The sequence below is a fragment of the Bufo gargarizans genome, chromosome 1 (assembly GCF_014858855.1).
Source record: "Bufo gargarizans isolate SCDJY-AF-19 chromosome 1, ASM1485885v1, whole genome shotgun sequence".
Classification (NCBI taxonomy): Eukaryota; Metazoa; Chordata; class Amphibia; order Anura; family Bufonidae; genus Bufo; species Bufo gargarizans.
The window spans coordinates 549781901-549806784 of NC_058080.1; the positions used below are offsets into that span (position 1 = coordinate 549781901).

Sequence of the window (24884 nt, forward strand, 5' to 3'; positions counted from 1 at the left end):
TAGCCTGTGCAACACAGAATTTGTTTTGCGCCGTGTTCTACATTTGGGTGTGGCGAGAGTGTGCCAAGGGTCGAAACATTGCATGTCTCATAATAAATAAGGAGCAAGCCATGACAGCACAGAGGGGAAACAAAGACCAGTGAAAAGAGCCAGTTCTTGTAAACAACCCCCCACGTGTGAATACCCTATGTGGGTATGACCACATAGTCAGATTTTTTGAGGCAGTTATGGAACTCAAAATCAGGAGTGGATCATCAAAAGAGAGAAAGTATAAGATATGGATATTAATTCTCTTCTTTTTTGCATTCACTTGTGGTTTTGGTTCCCAAAACTGCATAAAACAAAAAAAAACTGACACTGTGGCTCTACCCTTAGGTTTCAAGAAGCACTAACATTCATTTTTAAAGCATACCCCAGTTTTAAAATAAAAGGTTTGCATAATGGCTGTGCTTCTTTGGACAATCATAACTGTGAAGGAATAGATCTTTTTGTTATTCCTAATTATTCCTCTCTTCAGCTGCACAGCTAAATTCATATCTCTCAGAAGCAAGGGGGCATCGAGCACTGCACTGCAGTTACAGCCTTTTCCTTACGTCCCACTAGGTTTGTCAGCGCAGAACAGATAAGGGAGAAATCATGCTTACAGAAAGGCAAGGGGATCCTGAGATCTTCAGAAGCAGTGCACATGAAATTCTTTTATCAGGTTTAGGATCTCAGCTAGCTTGACAAACCCCTACTTCCTTTATGCTTATGCCGTCTTCTGTGTCTTTCTGCAAATTAGGTGGAAGAGGGACTCCAGTGGCCAAGACTTTATAGATTTTTTTATTTTATCTTTTTCAGATGCATGCAAGCATACTTTTTATATTAAAGGATATAAAAATATGCTATTTACACCACTCTCGATTTAATAAAAAAGTACGGTGACTCTTGTGAACAGTAAAGCCAAAACTGGGAGTGGATTCAAAAATAGAGATGTAGTGTCTGTGTGTAATACTTTTGCTCCCTTTATGATCCACAACTGATTGTGGCTTCAAAACCTGCGTCAAAAAACTTGAACGCATGTCAGCACCCTAATAAAGTCATCCCTAGATGTGCACAACTCCTTAAAGGGAACCTGTCATCAACTTTATGCTGATCTCACTGAGGGCAGCATAAATTAGTGAAAGAAATACAGATTTCAGTGGTGTGTCACTCAAAGATAAAAGTAATTTCTTTCTGAGAACCAGCATGATAATCATTGCAGCCCAGGCCTTGAAAAAGAGTCAAATCTACCTGAGAAGAGTCATAGTTATTCATAATCTCCTGCACTCTCACCCATCTGCTGATGATTGGCAGTTCTCTCCTAGAGAGAAAGGAAGAAAACTAGGTAGAAGACTGTCCGTCATCAGCAGGTGGGCAGGGAGAGCAGGAACTTATGAATGACCAGGACTCTCAGGTGGCCATGACTCTATTCCAGGCCCAGTCTGCAATGATTGTGATGTTGGTTCTCGGCAACCACTTACTTTTTACTTAAAAATTACAGACCGCTGAAATCAACTTACCTGTCTCGACATTATTCTGTCTTTAGTATGGGCAGCATAAAGTTGATGACAGGTTCCCTTTAAATAAAATCTACAACTCTGATGGCTGGTCTTGTCAAAATCAGTCAAATCTGCCGCAAAAATACAAAAGCTAGGTAGCAAATGAACCCACGCCTCCAACATTTTAGGTTGTTTTTCACAGATCTATGTAAGGACTTATTCACACAGTGTACGGTTAGTGACTTCCAGAGTCTAAACGATAAACAGGTGCAGATATATCCCTTAAGGTGCTGTTACACAGTGCAGTTCTAACATGCAGTTAGGATGCAGTTTTTATTGTAGCAAGCTGAAATTACTTAAAGGGGTTATCCCATCTTAGACAATGGGGGCATATCGCAAGGATATGCCCCCATTGTCTGATAGGTGCGGGTCCCACCGCTGGGACCCGCACCTACAAGGAGAACGGAGCAGAGAAAGTGGAGGAGGGCGCCTCCGTTCATTTCTATGGAGCCGCCGAAAATAGCCGAGCGCTGGCTCGGCTATTTCCGTCGGCCCCATAGAAATGAATGGGAGCGTTGGCCGCGCATGTGCGGTGCGCTCCCATTCACTTCAATGGGAGAGGCGGGACCTGTGCCTGGTGGTGGTCGGACCCTGGGAAACCCGGGGTCCTTCAGCCACAACTCTCCCCGGCTCCGTTCTCGTTGTAGGTGCAGGTCCCAGAGGTGGGACCCGCACCAATCAGACAATGGGGGCATATCCTTGCGATATGCCCCCATTGTCTAAGATGGGATAACCCCTTTAAATGATTTCCACTATGCAGAACACCAGGGTTTAATGAGGCTGTTAAACTGGCTAAATTAAAAACTGCATCCTGAATGCATTTCAGAACTGCACAAGTGTGTTAGAAGCCGTATAACTTACCTTTGTGTAGCCTCCACTCCTGGTTTTATTTACCTCACAATCACTGATTGAAGTCACTGACCAAAACACTTTAGTGTGAATATAGCCTAAGTAGTCATCCACTAAAAGGGCAAATTAGCTTCAGGGATTGTATAAGTGGCTATAAAGCTGCCGCCCATACACATTCAATAGCTGTCAGCCTAACAATCGTTCACCCGACAGCTCTCTCCCCCTGCTCTCTCACGGCTTCTCCATATACATTCGGTTTGCCTGAAAGTGTCTGTGTATGCTATGGGGGGAGCGGAGAAAGCCAATGCCAAACAGACAGTTCTTAAAAGGATTGGGTGAAAACAGATGCTGTCGGGGGAGAGACAAAAGCCCCACCCACACAATAATGTGTCGGCCAAACCTGCCGTTCTTGGAGGGTTTGGCCGACAAAAGTATAATATGTATGGCCAGCTTAAGAAACCTCAAGTATATTGTCATGCCCGAGAGCAATACTAGGTAGCTTTGCATATATCAAGCAGTTTCTAGTCATAAAACATCATTTTTTTCCCTGTGATGTCAACTTTGAAAAGTAACTGTACTGCTCCACCAGCTAGCCAGATGCAGTTTCTGAAGATCCGTGTCTTTCTTCGGCTGAAATCTTTGTGTCCAGTGGGTGAATGCGTTCCCTTGTCTTTATTTATTACCATTTCCTTACCGTTCACAGACTGTCAAGGATTGTTAACTGGGCTGAACTGACATAAATTCCTGACCGCCGCTGAGTAGTGACAACTGCCGCTGGCAGCAACAGATCTGTGTGGTGACTACTTTCACTGAATGTCTTTGCTTCACAGAGCAGATGGAGATTGAAGCCATCATTCAGGACATCACAAGACTACAGATTTATTAAAGAGTGCTTAGATCTGTCCCCACGTGGGTTTTATAAATGTAAAAACAAATCAAGTGCAAAGCAACACATGAAATACAGTCAAAAAGGACAATAAGTTGTATGTGTAAAATATTACCACTGTCAACAGCTGCACCCAATAAACAATGTGAACGTTTAGACTGATCTTTGCATATCGAATGGGGTTTCCACCGAGGTCAGAAGTTTCTGTCTATTAGATTAGCCTCCGGTATCAGGTTCTGCAGACAGTGAAATGACTCGGGAATGTGCTTGAGATGGCTGACGGGCGTGAACAGGAGCCAATTCTACACAATGAGGTTTCACTAGCTTCCAGGCACTTGATATGTATTTGCTGTGGTTTAACGCAAGAAGATCAGCTTGCATAGTGCAAAGATCATGTTCCAGCCCTTAAGTTCCCCACTGGTCTTACAGTGCAAGTCAAGCTACTCAGAAAGAAGAGAGACGTAGCCATTTTCATATGTGTGACCTGGTAACATGTGCACGGTTTCTGAGAAGAACAGACAAGGTGGTGAGGTAAAGAGAACATCTGTGGCAATTATTAAACTACAGCATGTGACTTCTGGAGTCCAAAGTTGCACTAGAAGTTTACAGTTTTGTCCACTAGAGGGCACCAACGACACAGCAATCTGATGCTGCAAACCAGCACAAGGCTCGGCAAGGCACAGGTGGTGCTGTTCACTTACAAATAGAAATGAGGTTAGAATATCTCATGGTGATCAACAGACATCCAGCTTGTCAGGGTGCTGGCACAAGTTGCGGCAAAAAACAAAACAAAAAAAAAAACATTAAAAAAACCACAGTTTTTGAAAAACATTTGCTTTTATGCTGCATTTTCTTCTAAAAAGGGGAAAAACACAGGAAACTTAAAGATGACCTTTCATGGGCCGTTGGCGTCTCCTTCTCCGTGGCTGTAGCGCTGTCCAATCGCAGCGGAGAGCGTCACAGCCAGGGAGAAGGAGAGTTTTCCCCCCCCCCCCCTCTCTGGCTGTGACGCTCTGTGCTGTGATTGGACAGCGCTACAGCCACGGAGAAGGAGACGCCCATTGAGAAAGACTCTGTCTCCTCCTCATTGCTCCTATGCTAATATTTGCATACCAGGCAGGAGAATACAATGGGGGACACAGCGGGCGAATGTAATGGCGCCCAGAAAAATATTAAGTGCAGTTGGATCCCTGCACTATGCCCTACATATCCTGATAATGTCTGGACCCATGAAAGGTCCTCTTTAAATTCTTTAAAAGTAAGGCTACTTTCACACCTGCGTTGTGGATCTGTATCTGCACAGACGGATCCACACCTATAATGCAAACGCTTGTATCCGTTCAGAACGGATCCGTTTTCAACTGCACCATATTGTGTCAGTGAAAACAGATCCGTCCTTATTGACTTGATTTTGGTGTCCGCATCCAGAGCGGAAAGGAGGCTGAACGGAACCAAACTGATGCATTCTGAACGGATCCTTATCCATTCAGAATGCATTGGGGCTGAACTGATCCGTTTTGAAAAGTTTGTGAGATCCCCGAAACGGATCTCACAAACTGAATTCAAAACGCCAGTGTGAAAGTAGCCTTACTCAACTTTGTAATTTAATTTTGCAGAGTGTGATTTGCCTTTTTTTTTCTCGGCTTGAAGGAAACCGAGCATAAAGGCATCCTGTTGCAAAACCAAATTGTATTTGTAGACCCATTGAAATGAACGGATCCGCATCCTATCCGCAAAAAAAAAACAGAACGGTCATGTGCATGTAGCCTTACAAAGATTTCAACACCACAGGAACACAGGCATACAACTGTCAAATTCAATTATTCCACACCTTGTAAAGCACATAGTATTATCAGTAAAACAGGATAAGAAATGTTTCCAAGGATCTAATTACATAGACCAGAATCCTTACATCAACAGGTCTCAAGTTGCTTCTGGCTGACAGTGGAGCTGGCTATGTGAAGTCAGAAGAAGGCACTGCTCTGGAATAGTGGTGTAAGACTCTCTCAGCAGATTGTGGGGCAGTGCGTTCCTCAGTGTTTCACTCATTGCTGGATGTCCTCATGCGTCAGTTCAACAGCCCTGCTGGATTCAATAGGACCTAGAGCAGGCCTCAGAACAGGCAAGGCTGCCAAGATTTCCCAAGAGGTATGTCAATTCACAGTTTTATGTTTCCATAACACTGCATTTCTTCAGAGGCCAGGCACGAGGCTCCTTACCTGGGCCTGCCAATTAAATAAATCACAGCTTACTCTTACACAGTGTACACATACAGGAATATAGGGTACACTGTGCTCAGTGGGTGGGAATGCTGAAAAATCCCACAAAGTGACTCCATAACTGAACTGGTCCTTAAAAAAGTAGGTTTTGGAAATTTTCTTAAACATTTTAAGAATTGCTGCTAAAATTCTAAGCCTTATAAAGGTCTTTAAAAAATTACTTTTATAAAATGATGCCAACATAAAGTAGACATATGGAAAATGTAAAGTAATAACTATTTTGTGAGGTATCACTATCTGCCTTAGGGCCAATGCACACGAACGTATATTCTTTCCGTTCCATTTTTTTTTTTGCATTCATTTCAATGGGTCTGCATAGAATAGAACATGTCCTATTATTGTCCGCATTATGGCCAAGGATAGTACTGTTCTATCAGGGGCCAGCTGCTCCGTTCCGCAAAATATGGAATGCACACGGACGTCATCCATATTTTTTGAAGATCCGTTTTTTGCGGACTGCAAAATACATACGGACGTGTGCATGAGGCCTTAAAAGCGGAGAAATTCAAATTTAGAAAATTGTGAATTTTTCCAAAGTTTAGGATTTTTTTTAATGAATAAAGGGGATTTATATTGACGCAAATTTACCACTACCATTAAGTACAATGTGTCACAACAAAAATATCTCGGAATGGCTTGGATAAGTAAAAAAAAACCTCCCAGGCTGTGAGCTCTGAGCTGCGATTGGCCAGCGCTACAGCCAGGGAGAAGGAGACACCCAGGAGAACAAGGGCAGTCTCCTCCTACAACCAAGTGACCGAACATACCGGAGGACATAGCGGGAGAACAGAGCGGTGCCCAGGGATAATAGTAAGTGCAGTGAGATCCCTGGGCGCTGCTGTACAGATCATGACACTTGGTTCACAATGTTTTGCCAGATGAAAGGTCCTCTAGAAGGTGAAAAATGGCATTGAAGGCGTTAAAGGGAGTCTCTCACCAGGGAACAATATTCCAGGCACAATGCCTTGTGGTGTTGGCTCAGCTGAATGTAAAGAATATCTTAAAGGGACACTATCACCTGCATTTCCCTCTGAGCTATTAACATCACCACGATTTACATTAAAATATACTAGTATTACAGCCCTTTGTTTTTTCATTTGTCTAGAAAATAGCTTTTAATCATATGTTCATTACCTCGATAAGGAGCCCAAGCAGCTGTCCCGCCGTTGGTGCCCAGCTGCTCCCATTATCTTGGAGCCCAGCAACGCCCCACTGCTAATTTATTCACTGCTTATCGCCGACGTAATGTGTTTGTTGCGTCCGAAATCTTGAGCATTTCCGGGACAAGAAAAGCTGGCGCATGCGCACTTCGTTCTGTGAGGCCAATGCCAGGACACCGTGCAGGCATGTGTATAAACGGCGCATGCGCAAGATTTCGGGCGCAACAAACACATTATGCTGGCGATGAGCAGTGAATAAATCAGCAGTAGGGCGGTGCTGGGCTCTGAGATAATGGGCACGGCTGGACTCCAACGGCCGGAAGGACAGCCCCTTGGGTTCCTTATCGCAGTAATTAACATATGATTAAAAGCTATTTTATAGACAAATGAAAAGACAGAGCTGTAATAATAGTATATTTTAATGTAAATTGTGGTGACTGATGTGGTGATGTTAATAGCTCAGTAAGCAGGGTGGATACAAAATCTATGATTTTTAAAAATAAATTAAAAAAATGATTTTTTTTATTTAAATTGGATTTTTTTATATCAAATGCTTTTTGGGGAAAATATATTACATCCAAAGGTTATTCCATCATGAAATAAAGATTAGTTTTTTAATTATATAGAATAAGGCTGTATATGTTTAATTTTTTTTGGTAAATAAATTCCATTAATCTATTCACAATGTCATGCTCTTCCAGCGGTTTTTGTAAGATTATTGGGCAGTTTCTCTGCCTACAAGATATTATCACAGACGCTTGGTTTACTTTTGCAGTTCTCAAAACTGAATTCGACTCAGCAGAGATCACATGCCTCTTCCTCACAGCAAAAATGTTATAACATGAACAGAGTTGAGAAAAAGACCTTAATCCTAACTTCTACAAACCTATGAATGCAGAATCAACCTAAACAAACTAATATGAAAAGTTGTTATTCTAAAAATCTTCATCTACTTGCATATTATAAGTTATACCAGCAAGAATTAGTCTTTATGTAGAAAACTATGATTTAAATCAAGCCTTACTGACTAGTGATTAAAATCAGTTTGATTTAAATCAAATCCACCCTGTCAGTAAGTGAAATCCAGATGACATTGTCCCTTTAAACCCATATGCAAACGAGTAGTTGAGAGCCTCGAGGATGGACCCTAGGCACACCTGCTTTTCCTGCTTCCTCTGCCAGCCCCTCCCTTCTTCTTGATTGCCAGGGTCAGGTTCCTGCATAATCACATTGCCTGGCTGTTTTTCAGGATTTTCAGATCTATATCCTTAGGCCAGGATGTTAGTAGCAGATTGATTGAGTTCCAACTCCTGACACCTCTGTCTATCAGCTGACTAAAGCCATGTTCACATCTCCAGTGAATGTTTCCGGCAGAACAGCCTGCCAGGGTTCACCAGACCCGACAATGTCGGATTTAACAGATCACAGCTGGATCCCTACTGATTTTAATGGCATCCAGCGATAACCCTGCCACTTTCCAGCATAAATTCCGGGTTTCAGCCAAACACCGCTGCATGCAGTCTTTTTTTTCTGGTTAACAGTCATATTTATGCCGCATCATATCGAAGGAAGACATAAATCCAGCTTAAAAGGGCCATGCTGTACATTTGGTAGTGGGTGTGCCTGGAATTGCAGCTCAGTACCATTTGCTTCTGCGTTTAACTATTGGAATAACTGTCGCTAAAATATAAGTTTTATTCTGGTAATTAAAATGTGGGCCATTCAACTAAAGTGCAAAAATAAATAAACTGAACCGTCCTGGATCACACTAGCACTAGGTATGAGTGTTGTATCATCTACTCAGACCGGATCCTAGGACTGTGTACACACACACACAAAGGCTGGCTACAATGTAGAAGCCAACAAAACAAACACACATAGCGCTACACGGTCTCCTGTATAGCGTGCAGACGCGTAGCCTCCGGCCGCCCAGTGCGGCTCCTAAAGAAGAAAAAGCCAAGCCCCCGAACAGAGCAGCGCGGGAGCCAATGAATCAGGCACACTGCCGAGGACTGGCGCGCCCCTGCTCTGCCTCATAACGCTGGAAGGAGAGTAGGAGGTAAGTACATTACATGGACTCCTATAAAGAACTCTACACCACCCAAATTAATAAGCAAAAACATTATTACATAATCAAAAAATTGACATACACATATGCCACAACAAGTAAAATACATATACTGAAGGAGTGCAAGAATGTGGAGACAAGGTCCCTCCAACCACAGGGATAAGAATTACAATGATAAGGCTCAACAGTCACTATAATGCATCAAAAGCATAAGCCCACATTACTAACATTATAAGGTGCCAAGGCTTTCTAAAAGATTCTATCACTAAGTACATCAGCAATGTACCCAATAATGGGAACAGCTGAATCACCCAGATATTGGCTGAGAGCAATAATATGGAAAATACTTCAATCCTGGGCTGGAGGGAACGGCCCGACGTCCGTTTCGCAGTTGCACTTTTTCACAGGGCACGAGAGTGAACAAAGGCGATTACCCTTGCTCCAGGACAAACTCTCGCCCATACATATGAAGGATGGATACCAAAACGGGAGGTAGATCACCAAAACAAAGAAACCTTTTTAAGTAGAGTGATGTCAATGCCGGTAATATATACAGGGTCATGAGATGTTACACCAGCGGGTACTAATTTGTTCGCAAGGTTCCCACCTTGTCGAAACGTGATCTGTGGATTTTCACATATCATAAGGCACACAGGCTGCTTCCGTTTTTTGCGGAACTGCGGTTTGCGGACTGCAAAAAAACAGCACAGTCGTGTGCATGAGGCCTAAGGATCAGGCCGTTTTTTGCAAATCTGACACAAGTCACTTTATGTGGTGATAACTTAAACGCTTTTACTGATCAAAGCCATTCTCAGATTGTTTTCTTTTCACATATTTTACTTCATGATAGTGGAAAATTTGAGTCAAAATATTTCATTTTTATTTATTAAAAAATTATCAGATTTATCAAGAATTTTGAAAATTCGCCATTTTAAAAATTCGCCATTTTAAAAATTTCCATTTCTCGGCTTTTAAAACAGATAGTGAAACCTCCTAAAATAGTTATTACTTTACATTTTCCATATGTCTACTTCATTTTTGGATCAGTTTGTAAATTACATTTTCTTTTTTTGGGATGTTCGAAGGCTTAGAAGCAAATCTTGAAATTTTTCAGAATGTCCAAAACCCAATTTTTAAAGGACCAGTTCAGTTATAAAGGCACTTTGTGGGGCTTACATAATAGAAACTACCCATAAATGGTCCAATTTTAGAAACTACACCCCTCAAGGTGTTCAAAACTGATTTTACAAACTTTGTTAATCCTTTAGGTGTCCCACAAGAATTAAAGGAAAATTCCACTTTTTTGGCAGATTTTCCATTTAAATCCATTTTTTCCCGCTAACAAAGCAAGGGTTAGGCTACTTTCACACTAGCGTTTTAGTTTTCCAGTATTGAGATCCGTCCTAGGGGCTCAATACTGGTAAAAAAAATATATAAAAAGTTTCAGTTTTGTCCCCATTCATTGTCAATGGGGACAAAACTGAATGCTCCAAAAAGCATTCCGTTCCGCTAAGTTGTGTTCCCATACTGGAGAACTACATGTTCTAGTTTGCTTTCCATCCTGGGATGCAGATTAAGACGGATCCGGCATGACCCCCAATGGAAGTCAATGGGGAAGGATCAGTTTTCTCTGATACAATCTGCCACAGTAGAAAACTGATCCGTTCCCTATTGACTTTCAATGGAATTCATGACGGCTCTCTCTTGGCAATGTTAAAGATAATACAAACGGATCCGTTCATAACTGATGCAGATGGTTGTATTATCAGTAATGGAAGCGTTTTTGCTGAACCTTGCCAGATCCAGTAAAAACGCTAGTATGAAAGTAGCCTTAACAGCCAAACCAAACTCAATATTTATTAACCCGATTTTGGAGTTTACAGAAAACCGCTGTATGGGCACATGGCAGGGCGCAGAAGGAAAGGAGCGCCATGTGGTTTTTGGAGGATCCGTCTCACAAATGAATTGCAAGAACGGGTCCATCTCTCCACTTGTCATGCGGATCCGTCTTGTATCTTTTATCACATTTTTACTGGTCTTCGCATGCGCAGACCGGAAGGATGGATGCGGCATTCCGGTATTTTGAATGCCGAATCCGGCACTAATACATTCCTATGGGGGAAAAATGCCGGATCGGGCATTCCGGCAAGTCTTCAGTTACGGTTTTATCTTTTGCCTGATCAGTCAAAATGACTGAACTGAAGACATCCTGATGCATCCTGAACGGATTACTCTCCATTCAGAATGCATGGGGATATGCCTGATCAGTTATTTTCTGGTATAGAGCCCCTGTGACGGAACTCTATGCCAGAAAACAAAAAACCGCTAGTGTGAAAGTACCCTTAGGCAAGTGACAAAACAAGCAGTGATAACCAAGCAAAAATTCACCTTGCGGTGTTGGTGGTAATTCACACCATGCAGCAGTTCTGCCTCAAAGAGTTCTTGAGTATAGCAGCACCAACCTGTTTTCACGCCAAACAGGTAGCAAGCCTTCATCCAGACACAAGGCTCCCAGATCCCAACACAGAGACATGACTTCTGAGCCCAGCTGCCTATTTAAGGACAGCCAGGTGCTGCCAAAACCCGGACCAGCACTTAAAATCCGGTCTAGTATTTGACCTCAACTGGCTGTAAATAAGCACAGCAGCACATGCTGGGAGGAAAATACCTGTCCCAGACCAAACCTCTCACTGTGTCACACCATGGAAACGAGCAGTGTATAATGTGATAGAAAAATTTATCTAGCCAGCAAATGAAGCAATATGGATAATACCAATACATTAGTAAGTGGCTTGTGTTAACTTTCTCTACATGATAAATGCAACTTCCTGAAGTTAGACAACCCCTTTAACCACTTCAGCCCCGCTAGGTGAAACCCCCTTCATGACCAGAGCACTTTTTACACTTCGGCACTACACTCCTTTCACCGTTTATCGCTCGGTCATGCAACTTACCACCCAAATGAATTTTACCTCCTTTTCTTCTCACTAATAGAGCTTTCATTTGGTGGTATTTTATTGCTGCTGAAATTTTTACTTTTTTTGTTATTAATCAAAACGTAACGATTTTTTTGCAAAAAAATGACATTTTTCACTTTCAGCTGTAAAATTTTGCAAAAAAAACGACATCCATATATAAATTTTTCACCAAATTTATTGTTCTACATGTCTTTGATAAAAAAAAAATGTTTGGGCAAAAAAAAAATGGTTTGGGTAAAAGTTATAGCATTTACAAACTATGGTACAAAAATGTGAATTTCCGCTTTTTGAAACAGCTCTGACTTTCTGAGCACCTGTCATGATTCCTGAGGTTCTACAATGCCCAAACAGTAGAAAACCCCCACAAATGACCCCATTTTGGAAAGTAGACACCCTAAGGTATTCGCTGATGGTCATAGTGAGTTCATAGAACTTTTTATTTTTTGTCACAAGTTAGCGGAAAATGATGATGATTTTATTTTTTTTATTTTTTCTTACAAAGTCTCATATTCCACTAACTTGCGACAAAAAATAAAAAATTCTAGGAACTCACCATGCCCCTCACAGAATACCTTGGGGTGTCTTCTTTCCAAAATGGGGTCACTTGTGGGGTAGTTATACTGCCCTGGCAATTTAGGGGCCCAAATGTGTGAGAAGAACTTTGCAATCAAAATGTGTAAAAAATGACCGGTGAAATCCAAAAGGTGCACTTTGGAATATGTGCCCCTTTGCCCACCTTGGCAGCAAAAAAGTGTGACACATCTGGTATCGCCGTACTCAGGAGAAGTTGGGGAATGTGTTTTGGGGTGTCATTTTACATATACCCATGCTGGGTGAGAAAAATATCTTGGTCAAATGCCAACTTTGTATAAAAAAATGGGAAAAGTTGTCTTTTGCCAAGATATTTCTCTCAGTATAACTACGCCACAAGTGACCCTGTTTTGGAAAGAAGACACCCCAAGGTATTCCGTGAGGGGCATGGCGAGTTCCTTGAATTTTTTATTTTTTGTCACAAGTTAGTGGAAAATGATGATTTTTTTTTTTTCTCTTTTTTCCTTACAAAGTCTCATATTCCACTAACTTGCGACAAAAAATAAAAAATTCTAGGAACTCGCCATGCCCCTCACGGAATACCTTGGGGTGTCTTCTTTCCAAAATGGGGTCACTTGTGGCGTAGTTATACTGCCCTGGCAATTTAGGGGCCCATATGTGTGAGAAGTACTTTGCAATCAAAATCTGTAAAAAATGACCGGTGAAATCCGAAAGGTGCACTTTGGAATATGTGCCCCTTTGCCCACCTTGGCATAAAAAAAGTGGCACACATCTGGTATCGCCATACTCAGGAGAAGTTGGGGAATGTGTTTTGGGGTGTCATTTTACATATACCCATGCTGGGTGAGAGAAATATCTTGGCAAAAGACAACTTTTCCCATTTTTTTATACAAAGTTGGCATTTGACCAAGATATTTTTCTCACCCAGCATGGGTATATGTAAAATGACACACCAGATGTGTCACACTTTTTTGCTGCCAAGGTGGGCAAAGGGGCACATATTCCAAAGTGCACCTTTCGGATTTTGCAGGGCATTTTTTACACATTTTGATTGCAAAGTTCTTCTCACACATTTGGGCCCCTAAATTGCCAGGGCAGTATAACTACGCCACAAGTGACCCCATTTTGGAAAGAAGACACCCCAAGGTATTCCGTGAGGGGCATGGCGAGTTCCTAGAATTTTTTATTTTTTGTCCTCTATGGGTTAAACAGGCAACCTTAAGGTGGATTTACACTGCCCTATAATCGGGCAGGAACGTTTCTGAGAGCAAACAGCTCGTTTGTCAGGTGATCCTGTTGTTCGTGCAGGCACACAAACCATTGTTTCTGTATGGGGGAGAGTGATCAAAATTGCAACCGCTCGTCCTCATACTGTAGAGGTGATTACTGCATGTAAATGCAGCAGTCTCCTTTAGTGAACGAGCAGCCGACTGTTGGGAATAAATCGGCTGTACATCAGAGCATCTAAACCCACCTTTACAAATGCCCACAAGTGTCAGACAACCTTCAGACTTTGAAGTGCCAGAAGGTTTTTTAGTTAGTTTCTTTATATAGTATTTACCCATACTGTATGCAGAATTTATAATGCAACCAGACCAAAAGTGCCCCATACACTTTGTCGGAAATTAGGTGACTGTACCTTATGACTGGGTGTAGCATCACCAATTTGATAAAGCACTGGATTACTTCATAGTATGCAGAAGGCAGGAAGTGCGCTGATCAATATGTCTGCCTCTAGATATAAATCAAAGTAGGAATCTCAGGGATAAGGTGATGAAAGGGTAAAGTGAAAAGAAAGGGAGAATCCGGAATGTTCCAAGCGTGCTCCTATAAACAACAACAGGCTGCACGTCTTTACTGCATGTCCGCCGGCTGCCAGGGGCTGCGCCTGAGGCCAAAGCTCTCTCCAGTGACCTCACTTGCCAGACAGCATTTCACAGAGAAATGATCTCTCTTTGTTTCTGGGCAGAGATAGTCCCCCCTGCACCTGTTTCCAGGCACTGTAACCAGTCTAAGAATTTCTACCGAGGCCTTATTCATAGTTTAGTAGGTGGTCAGCATTTTGCATTTTTTAAGCCAAAATCAAAAATGGATGCAAAAGTGAGAAGTACTGTAAAAATGTTCCCTTATATGTTGTTACCTTATGCATCTCAGATTTACTCCTAGTAGGATTAAAAATACTGATCAAAACCTGCACTGGGTGACTGAGGCTCAACTAGTTTAGTGCTCTCATTAAGAGAAAGAAAATAAGTCTTGCAGGTCTGATATCTAACAAGAATAGAAGCAGTGATGTTACATAGCGAGCTTTCGAGTCAACATCAATCCCCCTTCATTAGTCCTGCAAGACACACTAAACTAGTTTTCTACTGGCTACACCATACCAGACCTTTTACTTTTGAGGCTTATCTGCAACATGTGCCAAGCTGGAGGGGACACAGACAGATAAGTGGGGTGTGTAGCCAATTTAAAAAGATGTTCAATTACACCTGGGTATTGGTCTTTTTAGGCTACTTTCACACTGGCGTTTTGGCTTTCCGTTTATGAGATCCGTTCAGGGTTCTCACAAGCAGTCCTAATGCATTCTGAATGGAAAAGGATCCGCTCAGAATGCATCAGTTCAGTCTCCATTCCGCTTGTGTCCGTCTGATGAAACTGAGCCCATCCTGGCACACAATGTAAGTCAATGGGGAGATCTGTTTTCACTGACACAATCTGGCACAATAGAAAACTGATTTGTCCTACATTGACTTTCAATGGGGTTCAAGACGGATCAGTCTTGGCTATGTTAAAGATAATACAAACGGATGCAGACGGTGTATTATCTGAACGGATCCGTCTGTACAGATGCATGACGGATCAGCACCAAACGCGAGTGTGAAAGTAGCCTTATCATGCATGCAAACTCCTATGCATTATGTCCTGATTATGGTAAGTATAGGGGCTGGAAGTTTTGCGATTTGAGAAAAATAACATAAAATGTACACAATGTAGACTTAAGGGTGTACTAAGCTGGCAGATATTCTGCCAGATCACCTCTAACAAACATTTTATTACCAATGAATGAGCTCGTTCATCGTCATACTGTGGAGGAGATCACTGCACGTAATAGCAGCGGTCTCCTCCACTAGCAAGCAGGCAATTGCCAGGAAGTAATGCTTCCCTCCTGACAATCACCTGCATAATCTGGTTGTGTAATACAGGCTTTACCTTAGAACAGAGATTATTTGATTATCGCAAGTGATATGCCACAACGGAGGCCTGGCAGGAAAAAGTTTTTCCAACGCCAACTTTCATTTGTCCACAGCAAGTTAGAAACTACAATCAGTGATCTGTTTGGTTCATATTGACAACAGACACTTCTTATTGGCACTAGTATTCATAACTGAAGCCAACACAGAAGGTCTAAATACAGTGCTATGTGAATAGTACCATCCACAACACAGCTCCACATAGCACTCCTCCCTCAGCAGCAGCAGCATCATATATGCATTTAAAGGGTTTATCCTGGAATTTGATGGCGATAGCCTATCCCCATGGTGCCATGCAGTGAGCACCTACAACACAGTTTGCTGAGCTATATTAGTAAGCCAGGGGCCAAAATGACAATCTTTTCTCTTCCATCTGCCTAAAGCAATGCATATTTAGCATGTACATTGGGAGATTTCCAGGCACGCATACTAGACATACATCACAGATATGATGTGACAAATTCCTGAAACCCACTGAACCCCTTTAAGCATCTTTCATATCAATTAAATTTTGAGCATGCATTAACGTTTCAGGTCTTTTGAAGTACTATAGAATAGTAGTGTATAGGAAAATACCTGGCAAAAAAAGAAAATGCAATGGATGCCAAAAGTGTGATGTGAAACACCACCGCAAAATAAAAATAAATAAAAAAAACTCCAAAAACTGCCAACATGTACTAATGTTGGTAGATCTATTTTGGTGTAAACTGGGTCAAAAAGTGGTGCGATTTGGCACATGTAAGTTTAGAGACAGTTTACGGGGAGCCCAGCAGAGGATCACAGGTTGAGAAAGGGAGAAGGGAGAAGGGAGCCAGCGCCGGGGAGTAGGTAAGAAAGCTTCCCTTTAACAGGTCCGGCCATGTGGGGGGAGGGGAGATGAGTCATTGCCAAAACCATCTCCATGCTTGTATATTTAATGCTAAATTATGTTCACAAATCCAAACCATATACCAACCCTCTGAATAGAAAAATAAAGTAAATTACCAATGAATATAAAAAATGAGTTATTAGAGCTAGTTTTCCTGGCAACTTCTGATAAACTGAAGAAAAAAAAAAAATTAGCAAATTCTTAAACAATTCTGCAGCAAAAAAAGTTAAATAAAAAATATCCCAAATAATCACTGTATATCCACGAGTATAGATGAGATACCTTTAAAAGAAGAGCAGACAATACTGAACTTTCAAGACTGAAATTTAAACTGACCCCTTTCTCGACAAGGAAAATCCCATATTTTGACGTTCCAACAATTCCACATTTCAGGCCCTATTTTTCCTGTGCCTTCTACAAGAGTTCCCTTCCTGCTCTCTCCGTCTGACTGCACACTTCCTTGATTGTATAGCTGGAACCGATATCCATTATCATCACAAGAGAGGAAGTATTGCACGAGATGAAGCCACTAAAGTAGATTTGTTTTGTATGCCTAGCCAGGAAATGTTCAAACACTGCAAACATGGCGTAGCGACAACCGCACTACATGAGGAATGGCAAGTGCCCTTTGGTAGCAGTCCATAAGTCCCTGTCACCTGAAAAATACACTATGCTAGGTGGAAAAAGAAGGCCCTTGTGCAACACAGAGCTCCAAACAGTGACTAGAATTGTCACCAGCGAGATTAAAAAATATTATTGAACTCCACAATTTTTCGACAGGAGCCTAGAGCACGACTGCATTGACAGATTTAAAACACAGCTTTTGGGCTGCCTGCAGCTACAGCTGGAGGGTAGATGGGAGTTACTGAGTTCTATGCACAATATGTAGTATGCAGCAGCGCTCCCTCTAGGGGTGGCTGCATGAAACCAGAATATAGAACTCTACTGTAAATGCTGCGGTCAATTAGTCCACAGTCCAATGTAAATGCTTTCACAATGTTGCGAAATGGGTGCGGACACATTCATTTTAATGGTGTCGCAAAAGATGCGGACAGCACACCGTGCTTGCTTTGTTCTGTGGCCCCGTAAAAAAGATAGAAGATGTCCTATACTTGCCCATTTTGAGAAAAAGAATAGGCATTTGTATAATGGGCCGCTGTTCTGTTCCACAAATTTCGGACCACAAAACATGGCGCAGTGGTCTGAATGAGCCCTAAAGGTGCTGCCGAGACAAACACTCGTTCACCAGGGAATTACATTTGTGCAGTCACAAAAAGGGATGGCATTAGCAATTGCTCCACCCCATACTGTGGAGGAGATTGTTGCCTGTAATAGTAGCGGTCTCCTCCACTGACGAGTAAGAGATTGCTGGAGAAAATCGCTTCCTTCCTGATAATCGTGTAAAGTGACCTATAGCGAGTACGCAGTTGTTTTATTGCTGCTTTACTGCAGAGGACCAATTGTCCAGAGGTTCCAGGAGGGATCAACTTCTCTAGCTTTTCACAAGTAACGCCATGCCTGCTCGGTCTCCAGTTTATCTACTGATAGATTCATTAGCTTGCAGTGAACTTGAAGCAAATTAACATGTCTGAGATATGGATATTAAACTGCGAGCCTCTCCAAGAAAAGGAGCTAGTGAGTTAGAACAACCTATGTCCTGCAGTGGCACGAGAAAAATAACAGGAAATAAATGAATTTTATTAAAGGAGTATTCCCATCTCAGACATTGATGTCATATACCTAAGATATGCCCTCAATGTCAGATAGGTACAGGTACCACCTATGGGACCAGCTGCTACCTCTAGAACAGGGTACCTGCAGTGAAGGAGGAGAGCACACCACACATTATCAGTATGCTTTTCATTCACTTCTATCGCCCGTTGCAGACGAGTGTTCCTCCCGCAGAGAGTCCGCATCGCAGCACCCAACCTGAACTCCCATCGCTGCTGGGGGTCACACAGCAATATATTGATTTATGATCCTATGTAATCCTAACAGTTCTGGAATGTGCTGGATAACACTGGCATAATGCTGCCATGTTATCTAATACATTCCAGAACTGTAAGGCCTCTTTCAAACGAGCGTGACGGATTAGGTCCGGATGCGTTCAGGGTGCGTTCAGTAAAACTCGCACCATTTTGCAAGCAAGTTCAGTCAGTTTTGTCTGTGATTGCGTTCAGTTTTTTCCGCTCAGTAGCAATGCGTTTTGATGCGTTTTTCACGCACATAATAAAAAACTGAAAATTTACAAAGAACATCCCAGTAAGGCTACTTTCACACTTGCGTTTGCGGTTACGCTTGTGAGATCTGTTTGAAGGCTCTCACAAGCGGCCCCCGAACGGAGCCGTACATCCCCAATGCATTCTGAATGGATGCGGATCTATTCAGAATGCATCAGTATGGTTACGTTTGGCCTCCATTCAGTTCAGGAGACGGACACCCAAACGCAGCTTGCAGTGTCTTGGGGTCCGTCTGGCCGTGCGGAGCCAAACGGATCCGTCCTGACTTACAATGCAAGTCAATAGGGACGGATCCGTTTGACATCGACACAATATGGTGCAATTGCAAACGGATCCGTCCCCCATTGACTTTCAATGTAAAGTCAGGAGTCCTATTAATATACCATTGGATCGGAGTTTTCTCCAATCCGATGGTATATTTTAACTTGAAGTGTCCCCATCACCATTGGAACACCTCTATGTTAGAATATACCATCGGATTTGAGTTAGATCGTGGAAACTCAGATCTGACAGTATATTCTAACACAGAGGCGTTCCCATAGTGAAGGGGACGCTTCAAGTTAGAATATACTAAAAACTGTGTACATAACTGCCACCTGCTGCCTGGCACCACCCGATCTCTTACAGGGGGCTGTGATCCACACAATTAACCCCTCGGTGCTGCCAGGCAGCAGGGGCCACCCCCCTCCCTCCCCAGTATTAAAAGCATTGGTGGCCGCTGTCTGTGGCCGGCCGACGCTCCTCCTACTGGCAAGTGACAGGTCTGTGCGGCGCATCGCACAGACCTGTCACTTACCAGTAGGAGGCGCATCGGCCGGCCACAGACAGCGCAGATAAGTATAAGCTAAGTAACCATGGCAGCCAGGACCGCAGTAGCGTCCTGGCTGCCATGGTAACCGATCGGAACACCCCAGCGATAACTGGGACTCCGATCGGAAACGCCTCTCCGCTGCCAGCCCCCAATGCTAATGCTGGGTAGGGAGGGGGGGCGCACTGGCCACCAACGCTGGGGGGGGGGGGGGGGGGCCCAATGCTGATACTGGGGAGGGGCGCACTGGCCACCAATGCTAATACTGGGGAGGGAGGGGCCCGCACTGGCCTCCAATGCTTTTAATACTGGGGAGGGAGTCTGGCCCCTGCTGCCTGGCAGCACCCGATCAGGGGGGCTGAGATCCTCACAATTAACCCCTCAGGTGTGGCACCTGAGGGGTTAATTGTGCGGATCACAGCCCCCTGGAAGAGATCAGGTGGTGCCAGGCAGCAGGGGGCAGTTATGTACACAGTTCTTAGTATATTCTAACTTGAAGCGTCCCCATCACCACGGGAACGCCTCTGTGTTAGAATATACTGTCGGATCTGAGCTTTTTACGATCTTGAAAACTCAGATCTGAAAAAGCTGTTATGCAGACGGATCCGTTCTGAACGGATACCATCGTTTGCATTATAGGTGCGGATCCGTCTGTGCAGATACCAGTGTGAAAGTAGCCTTATACCCATCAAGGAAAAATGCATTGCATCCGCACATACTTGCGGATGCAATGCGTTTTTCACTGAAGCCCCATTCACTTCTATGGGGCCAGGGCTGCATGAAAAACGCAGAATATAGAACATGCTGCGTTTTTCACGCAACGCACAACTGATGCGTGAAAAAAAAAAAAAACGCTGATGTACACGCTGATGTACATTAAAATGAATGGGTCAGGATTCAGTGCGGGTGCTATGCATTCACTTCACGCATTCTTTCAGATGGGCGTCCCGGTTGCATTGCAGGAAACCCATGCCACTGCGCACAAAATTTCAGTCAGTTTTGACTGTGATTGCGTTGTTTTTTTGCGCAGGTGCAATGTGTTTTACATGCGCGTGATAAACTGAATGTGGTTCCCAGACCTGAACTTCTTCCCTGAAGTTCAGGTTTGGTGCTGTGTAGATGTTAATATTTTCCCTTATAACATGGTTGTAAGTGAAAATAATAGCATTCTTAATTTAATATAGAATGCTTCGCAAAATGTTGCTTGAGGGGTTAAAAAATTTACTCACTTCATCCACTTGATCGTGCAGCCGGCATAGTCTTCTTTCAGGACCTGCAAAAGGACCTTTGATGATCTCCTATCATTATTCAGCAGGACCTGCGCTGACATCACCGCGCTCACAACGTGGTGAGCGCGATTGTCATCAAAGGTCCTTTTGCAGGTCCTGGAAGAAGACGATGCCGGCTGTGAGATCAAGTGAGTTCTTTTTTTTTTTTAACCCCTCAAGCCACATTTTGCTAAGCATTCTGTATTAAATATGCTATTATTTTCACTTATAACCATGTGGGAAAATAATACAGTAAATTGACTTTAATCAATTTACTAACATCTCCTAACAACCATGCGTGAAAAATCGCATTGCATCCGCACTTGCTTGAGGATGCTTGCGATTTTCACGCAGCCCCATTCATTTCTATGGGGCCTGCATTACGTGAAAAATCACAGACTATAGAACATGCTGCGATTTTCATGCAACGCACAAGTGATGCGTGAAAATCAACACTCATCTGAACAGCCCCATTGAAGTGAATGGGTCCGGATTCAGTGCGGGTGCAATGAGTTCACCTCACGCATTGCACCCGCGCGGAATTCTCACCCGTGTGAAAGGGGCCTAAGCGTTACATAGCATCATAAATCAATATAATGCAATATAACGCTCGTCTGAAAATAATTGGGCAAGCGCACTGAGCTATTTCTGGAAGTTGTACGAAAGTGAATGGGGATCACATCGGTCATGCAGGGAAACATCTCCATTTACTGCTATGGGACTGCCGCAAATAGTGCCATTTCGGAAATTCCACAGTGGTAAATGGAGGGTGGTCAAGTTGGCGCCGTGTGCTCTCCTTCATTCTAGGGGACTCATTCTGGAGATAGAAGTGGGTCCCAGAGGTGGGACTCGCACCTGTTCTAGCAATATGCCATCAGTGTCTGAGATTGGAATACCCCTTTAATATTATAATTAAAAATACTGCCCTGAAACCTGAATGTTCACTTCTACTACAAGCACTGGGAATGCGGCTCCAGCAAGGATTTCTAGAATATACTAACCCTGTATTCCATGTCACTTTTGAATATGGCGGATACAAATAACTAAATATCTGTACTTTAATGGTGATACTTTAACGGGCTTGCAGTGCCTGATCAGCATTTTACCTGGCAGTATAACATTTTATTTGAGCTACCTACTCGTACATATCTCCAATTGTCAATTTAATTCTGCACTTGCTATCCGGAGCAGGTGTGTGATCCATTTAAAGAAAACCTATATGTCAGAAAATGTCACAGTTTAAATCCGGTTTGCAGGATAAATTAAAAAAATAAATAAAATTTTGTGAATTTTTTTATAGGTCACTATCTATATGAAAGAAAAAAAAAGCTATAATCTTGCAGTTTTCACAGTGATCACTGAGCCTCACAACATGCTGACACTGTTCTGTAGAGATCACATCTGAGAAGTCATCTCATTATCATCACAGGCAGGATGAAATATAACACAAAGCTGGAGGCAGATAAGATCCAGCATTCTCAATACATTATGGAGAAGCTGCCCCCCCCCCCCCCCCCCCCCCAACATGTCCATATTGCTCCAAGATGGCTACCCAAAATAATCACCCATGGAAAACAGAATAAATAAATAAAAACTTTAACTAGATTTGGAAGAAAAAAAAAGTGTTAGGTTTTAATTAGTAAAAAAAAAAAAAAAAAAAGTGTGACCCATTCACTTCACGGATAGTTTTAGCAGAAGCATATCAGTCCTTTTACAGCCGTAGTGTAATCCATCTGTTGTCAGCAGTGAAGTTAATTAAAGTAACTAGTGATGGAGGCTATGCCGCTATATTACATGGTCTGACCTGAGATTAGTACAATAAGCCCTGTATCCTGTGCCACGCTGTGGGCTGGGGATCCCCACATGAATTGGGTGAGCAGCTGTGGATTTGATGCAGTCACATATTATTGTTGCAGTAGAAGGGACAGCCATCTGTGCCCTCTTCACAGCGTGCCGCTGTTCCTTTCCTCAAGACCCTACAGCCTACTAGCCCCTTGCATTACAGGACTGACACAAATAATTCACCATCCTGACAGCACTGGGACACTGTGTGTTCGTTTCAATTTTGCGAGATCTACTCATTAGCAGTGTAACATACACGTACATTTGTTTGCATGCAGACAACTGGCTTACATTACTCCGTGCACTGAGGAATGCAAAACAAAGCAGTTACAGTTTCTATGGAAAACCCATTGTCTTTCATCAATAATGTAGAAGCCATATGTCTGATCAGACAATGATATAAAGCTTTGAAATGAAGAAAAAGAGAACGCCCGAATACATGAAAATCACTATGGTAGTAAGCAGAATTCCTTCACTCATATAAAAACTACATGTAAATGGACTGCTAGCGTCACAAGTACCATAAAGGCTGCAGTGCAGAGTCAGAAATTAACAAGGCAAAGCGAAACAGACAAAACAGGTCATTTACAAATAGATATACCACAATTTTATACATATATCTGTCTCAGATTTAGTTGCAAGGGGGATTTGCGGGCAAATCTGTGACTTCTTCCCCATCCACACCACGTACGCAAGTGGGCCAGACAGCTCGCCTCATTTATCATTTTCTACACCTTTTTTAGGTTTAGAAAATAATCTAAATCTACACCAGTAAGGGAGATGGTGTAGATTGCGTCCCCCAGTGGATGCGCCCAAGTTATGTAGATGCCGGAGCCTCTACATAACTTAGACGCATCAAGCGCCACCGCAGGGTTATTAAGGCCAGAGTCTAAAATGTGGTCTTAATAAATTACCCCAAATGTGTTTAGAAAAGAATTGGTCTATACTTTCTATTTGATGGACCAACTTCTGGCTTTGGCTCAAAAAACTGCATTGAAAACTGTGCGTTTCTAGTGTTAGGACTCTTTCACACAACTTAATTTTTGGACCTCTTTGCAGATCGCACACAAAACCATTAATTTCTATGGATCTGAAAAAAGAAACTGACAGATTGCAGATGTCATCTGTGTGGTTGGGCTGCAAGTTATAAAACGTGTTCTATTCCTGTTCGTCTTGCACACAGATTACATCTGTATTTTGTGAATTTGCAACTTGCAGACTGCAAAACGGAAACAGTCTTGTGCAGGAGGTCTTGGGGAACTTCACCGATTCTCCAATTTGGGCCTAATTCACTTGTCAGTGTTTTGATCAGTGATTGTCAGCCAAAAACAGGAGCAGGTAAAAAACATAAAAGGGGAGCAGATCATTCCCTGGTACCTTATCTCTATGTAGCTTCCATCCCTGTTTTTGGCTCACAATCACTGATAGAAACCACGTGTGGGTTTATTCTTGAGCCACACAGCGACTCTGGCCGTAATAAGTGTCATGCCACCAAAGACTGCTGTGTAGAACTGCAGTCTCACAAAATAATGGAAGTGAATGTGGTTGCAATGTGACTCACAAGTTGCTGTGTGGGATTTCTTTCAATTATAAACTTGCAATAGCGGGGACTTTTAGTTTGCATACACAATCCCATCCACTACCATTATGTTGTGAAGCTCAAGTGCTACAAGGCGATCGGTGGAAGCGCCATACTTACAGATGCACTTTATTAGTAACAGGTTCTCTTAGAAAGGTTTAGTATGCCAAAGCAAATCATCCTTACGTAGTATTACATGGGGTTCAGGATGGTGGACAGGTGATGATACTCTATATGACATGTCTAGTAGTCAAACACAGTGCACATAGAGCCTGAAGTCAGAAAAAAATGGAGCAATGCCAACATATGCCGATATGATGTAAATAAAAGACTCAGATTGCATTGAAACAGCCTTACCTGATTGAACGCCTTCAGAGGGAATTTCTTCTTGTCCCGCTCTTTTCCTCTCTCCATCTCCCTCTCGGAGCTACCCACATCATGGTTGTGCCCATTCTCACTTGGCTCTGCACAAATGTATTTCCCCGACTCTCTGGGTTTTTTAGCGGGATTTCCTTCCCATTTCTCTTTTCGTTCAGGTGGTTTCAAGGCCTGGTCTTTCTGCAAAGGTATGAAAAGAATATCTGAGTGAAAAAAATGGACAGCATTGTGCACAGCATTCTCTAGCATTTTAATGTGTGTTCACCTGAACCTTCAACACTAAAGCATGTATTACACTGCC

General features: G+C 42.7%; 1 protein-coding gene across 14 annotated transcripts in view; it reads right to left on the minus strand.

Annotated features, from left to right (window-relative positions):
• The window catches only part of FBRSL1 (fibrosin like 1), a 545433-nt gene that overhangs the window by 321935 nt on the left and 198614 nt on the right, over positions 1 to 24884 (minus strand). For all 14 annotated transcript variants that reach the window (XM_044275607.1, XM_044275611.1, XM_044275609.1 and 11 more), the window contains one exon: positions 24563 to 24763. In XM_044275607.1, coding sequence (XP_044131542.1) covers positions 24563 to 24763 — 201 coding nt within the window. The remainder of the gene's footprint in view (positions 1 to 24562; positions 24764 to 24884) is intronic.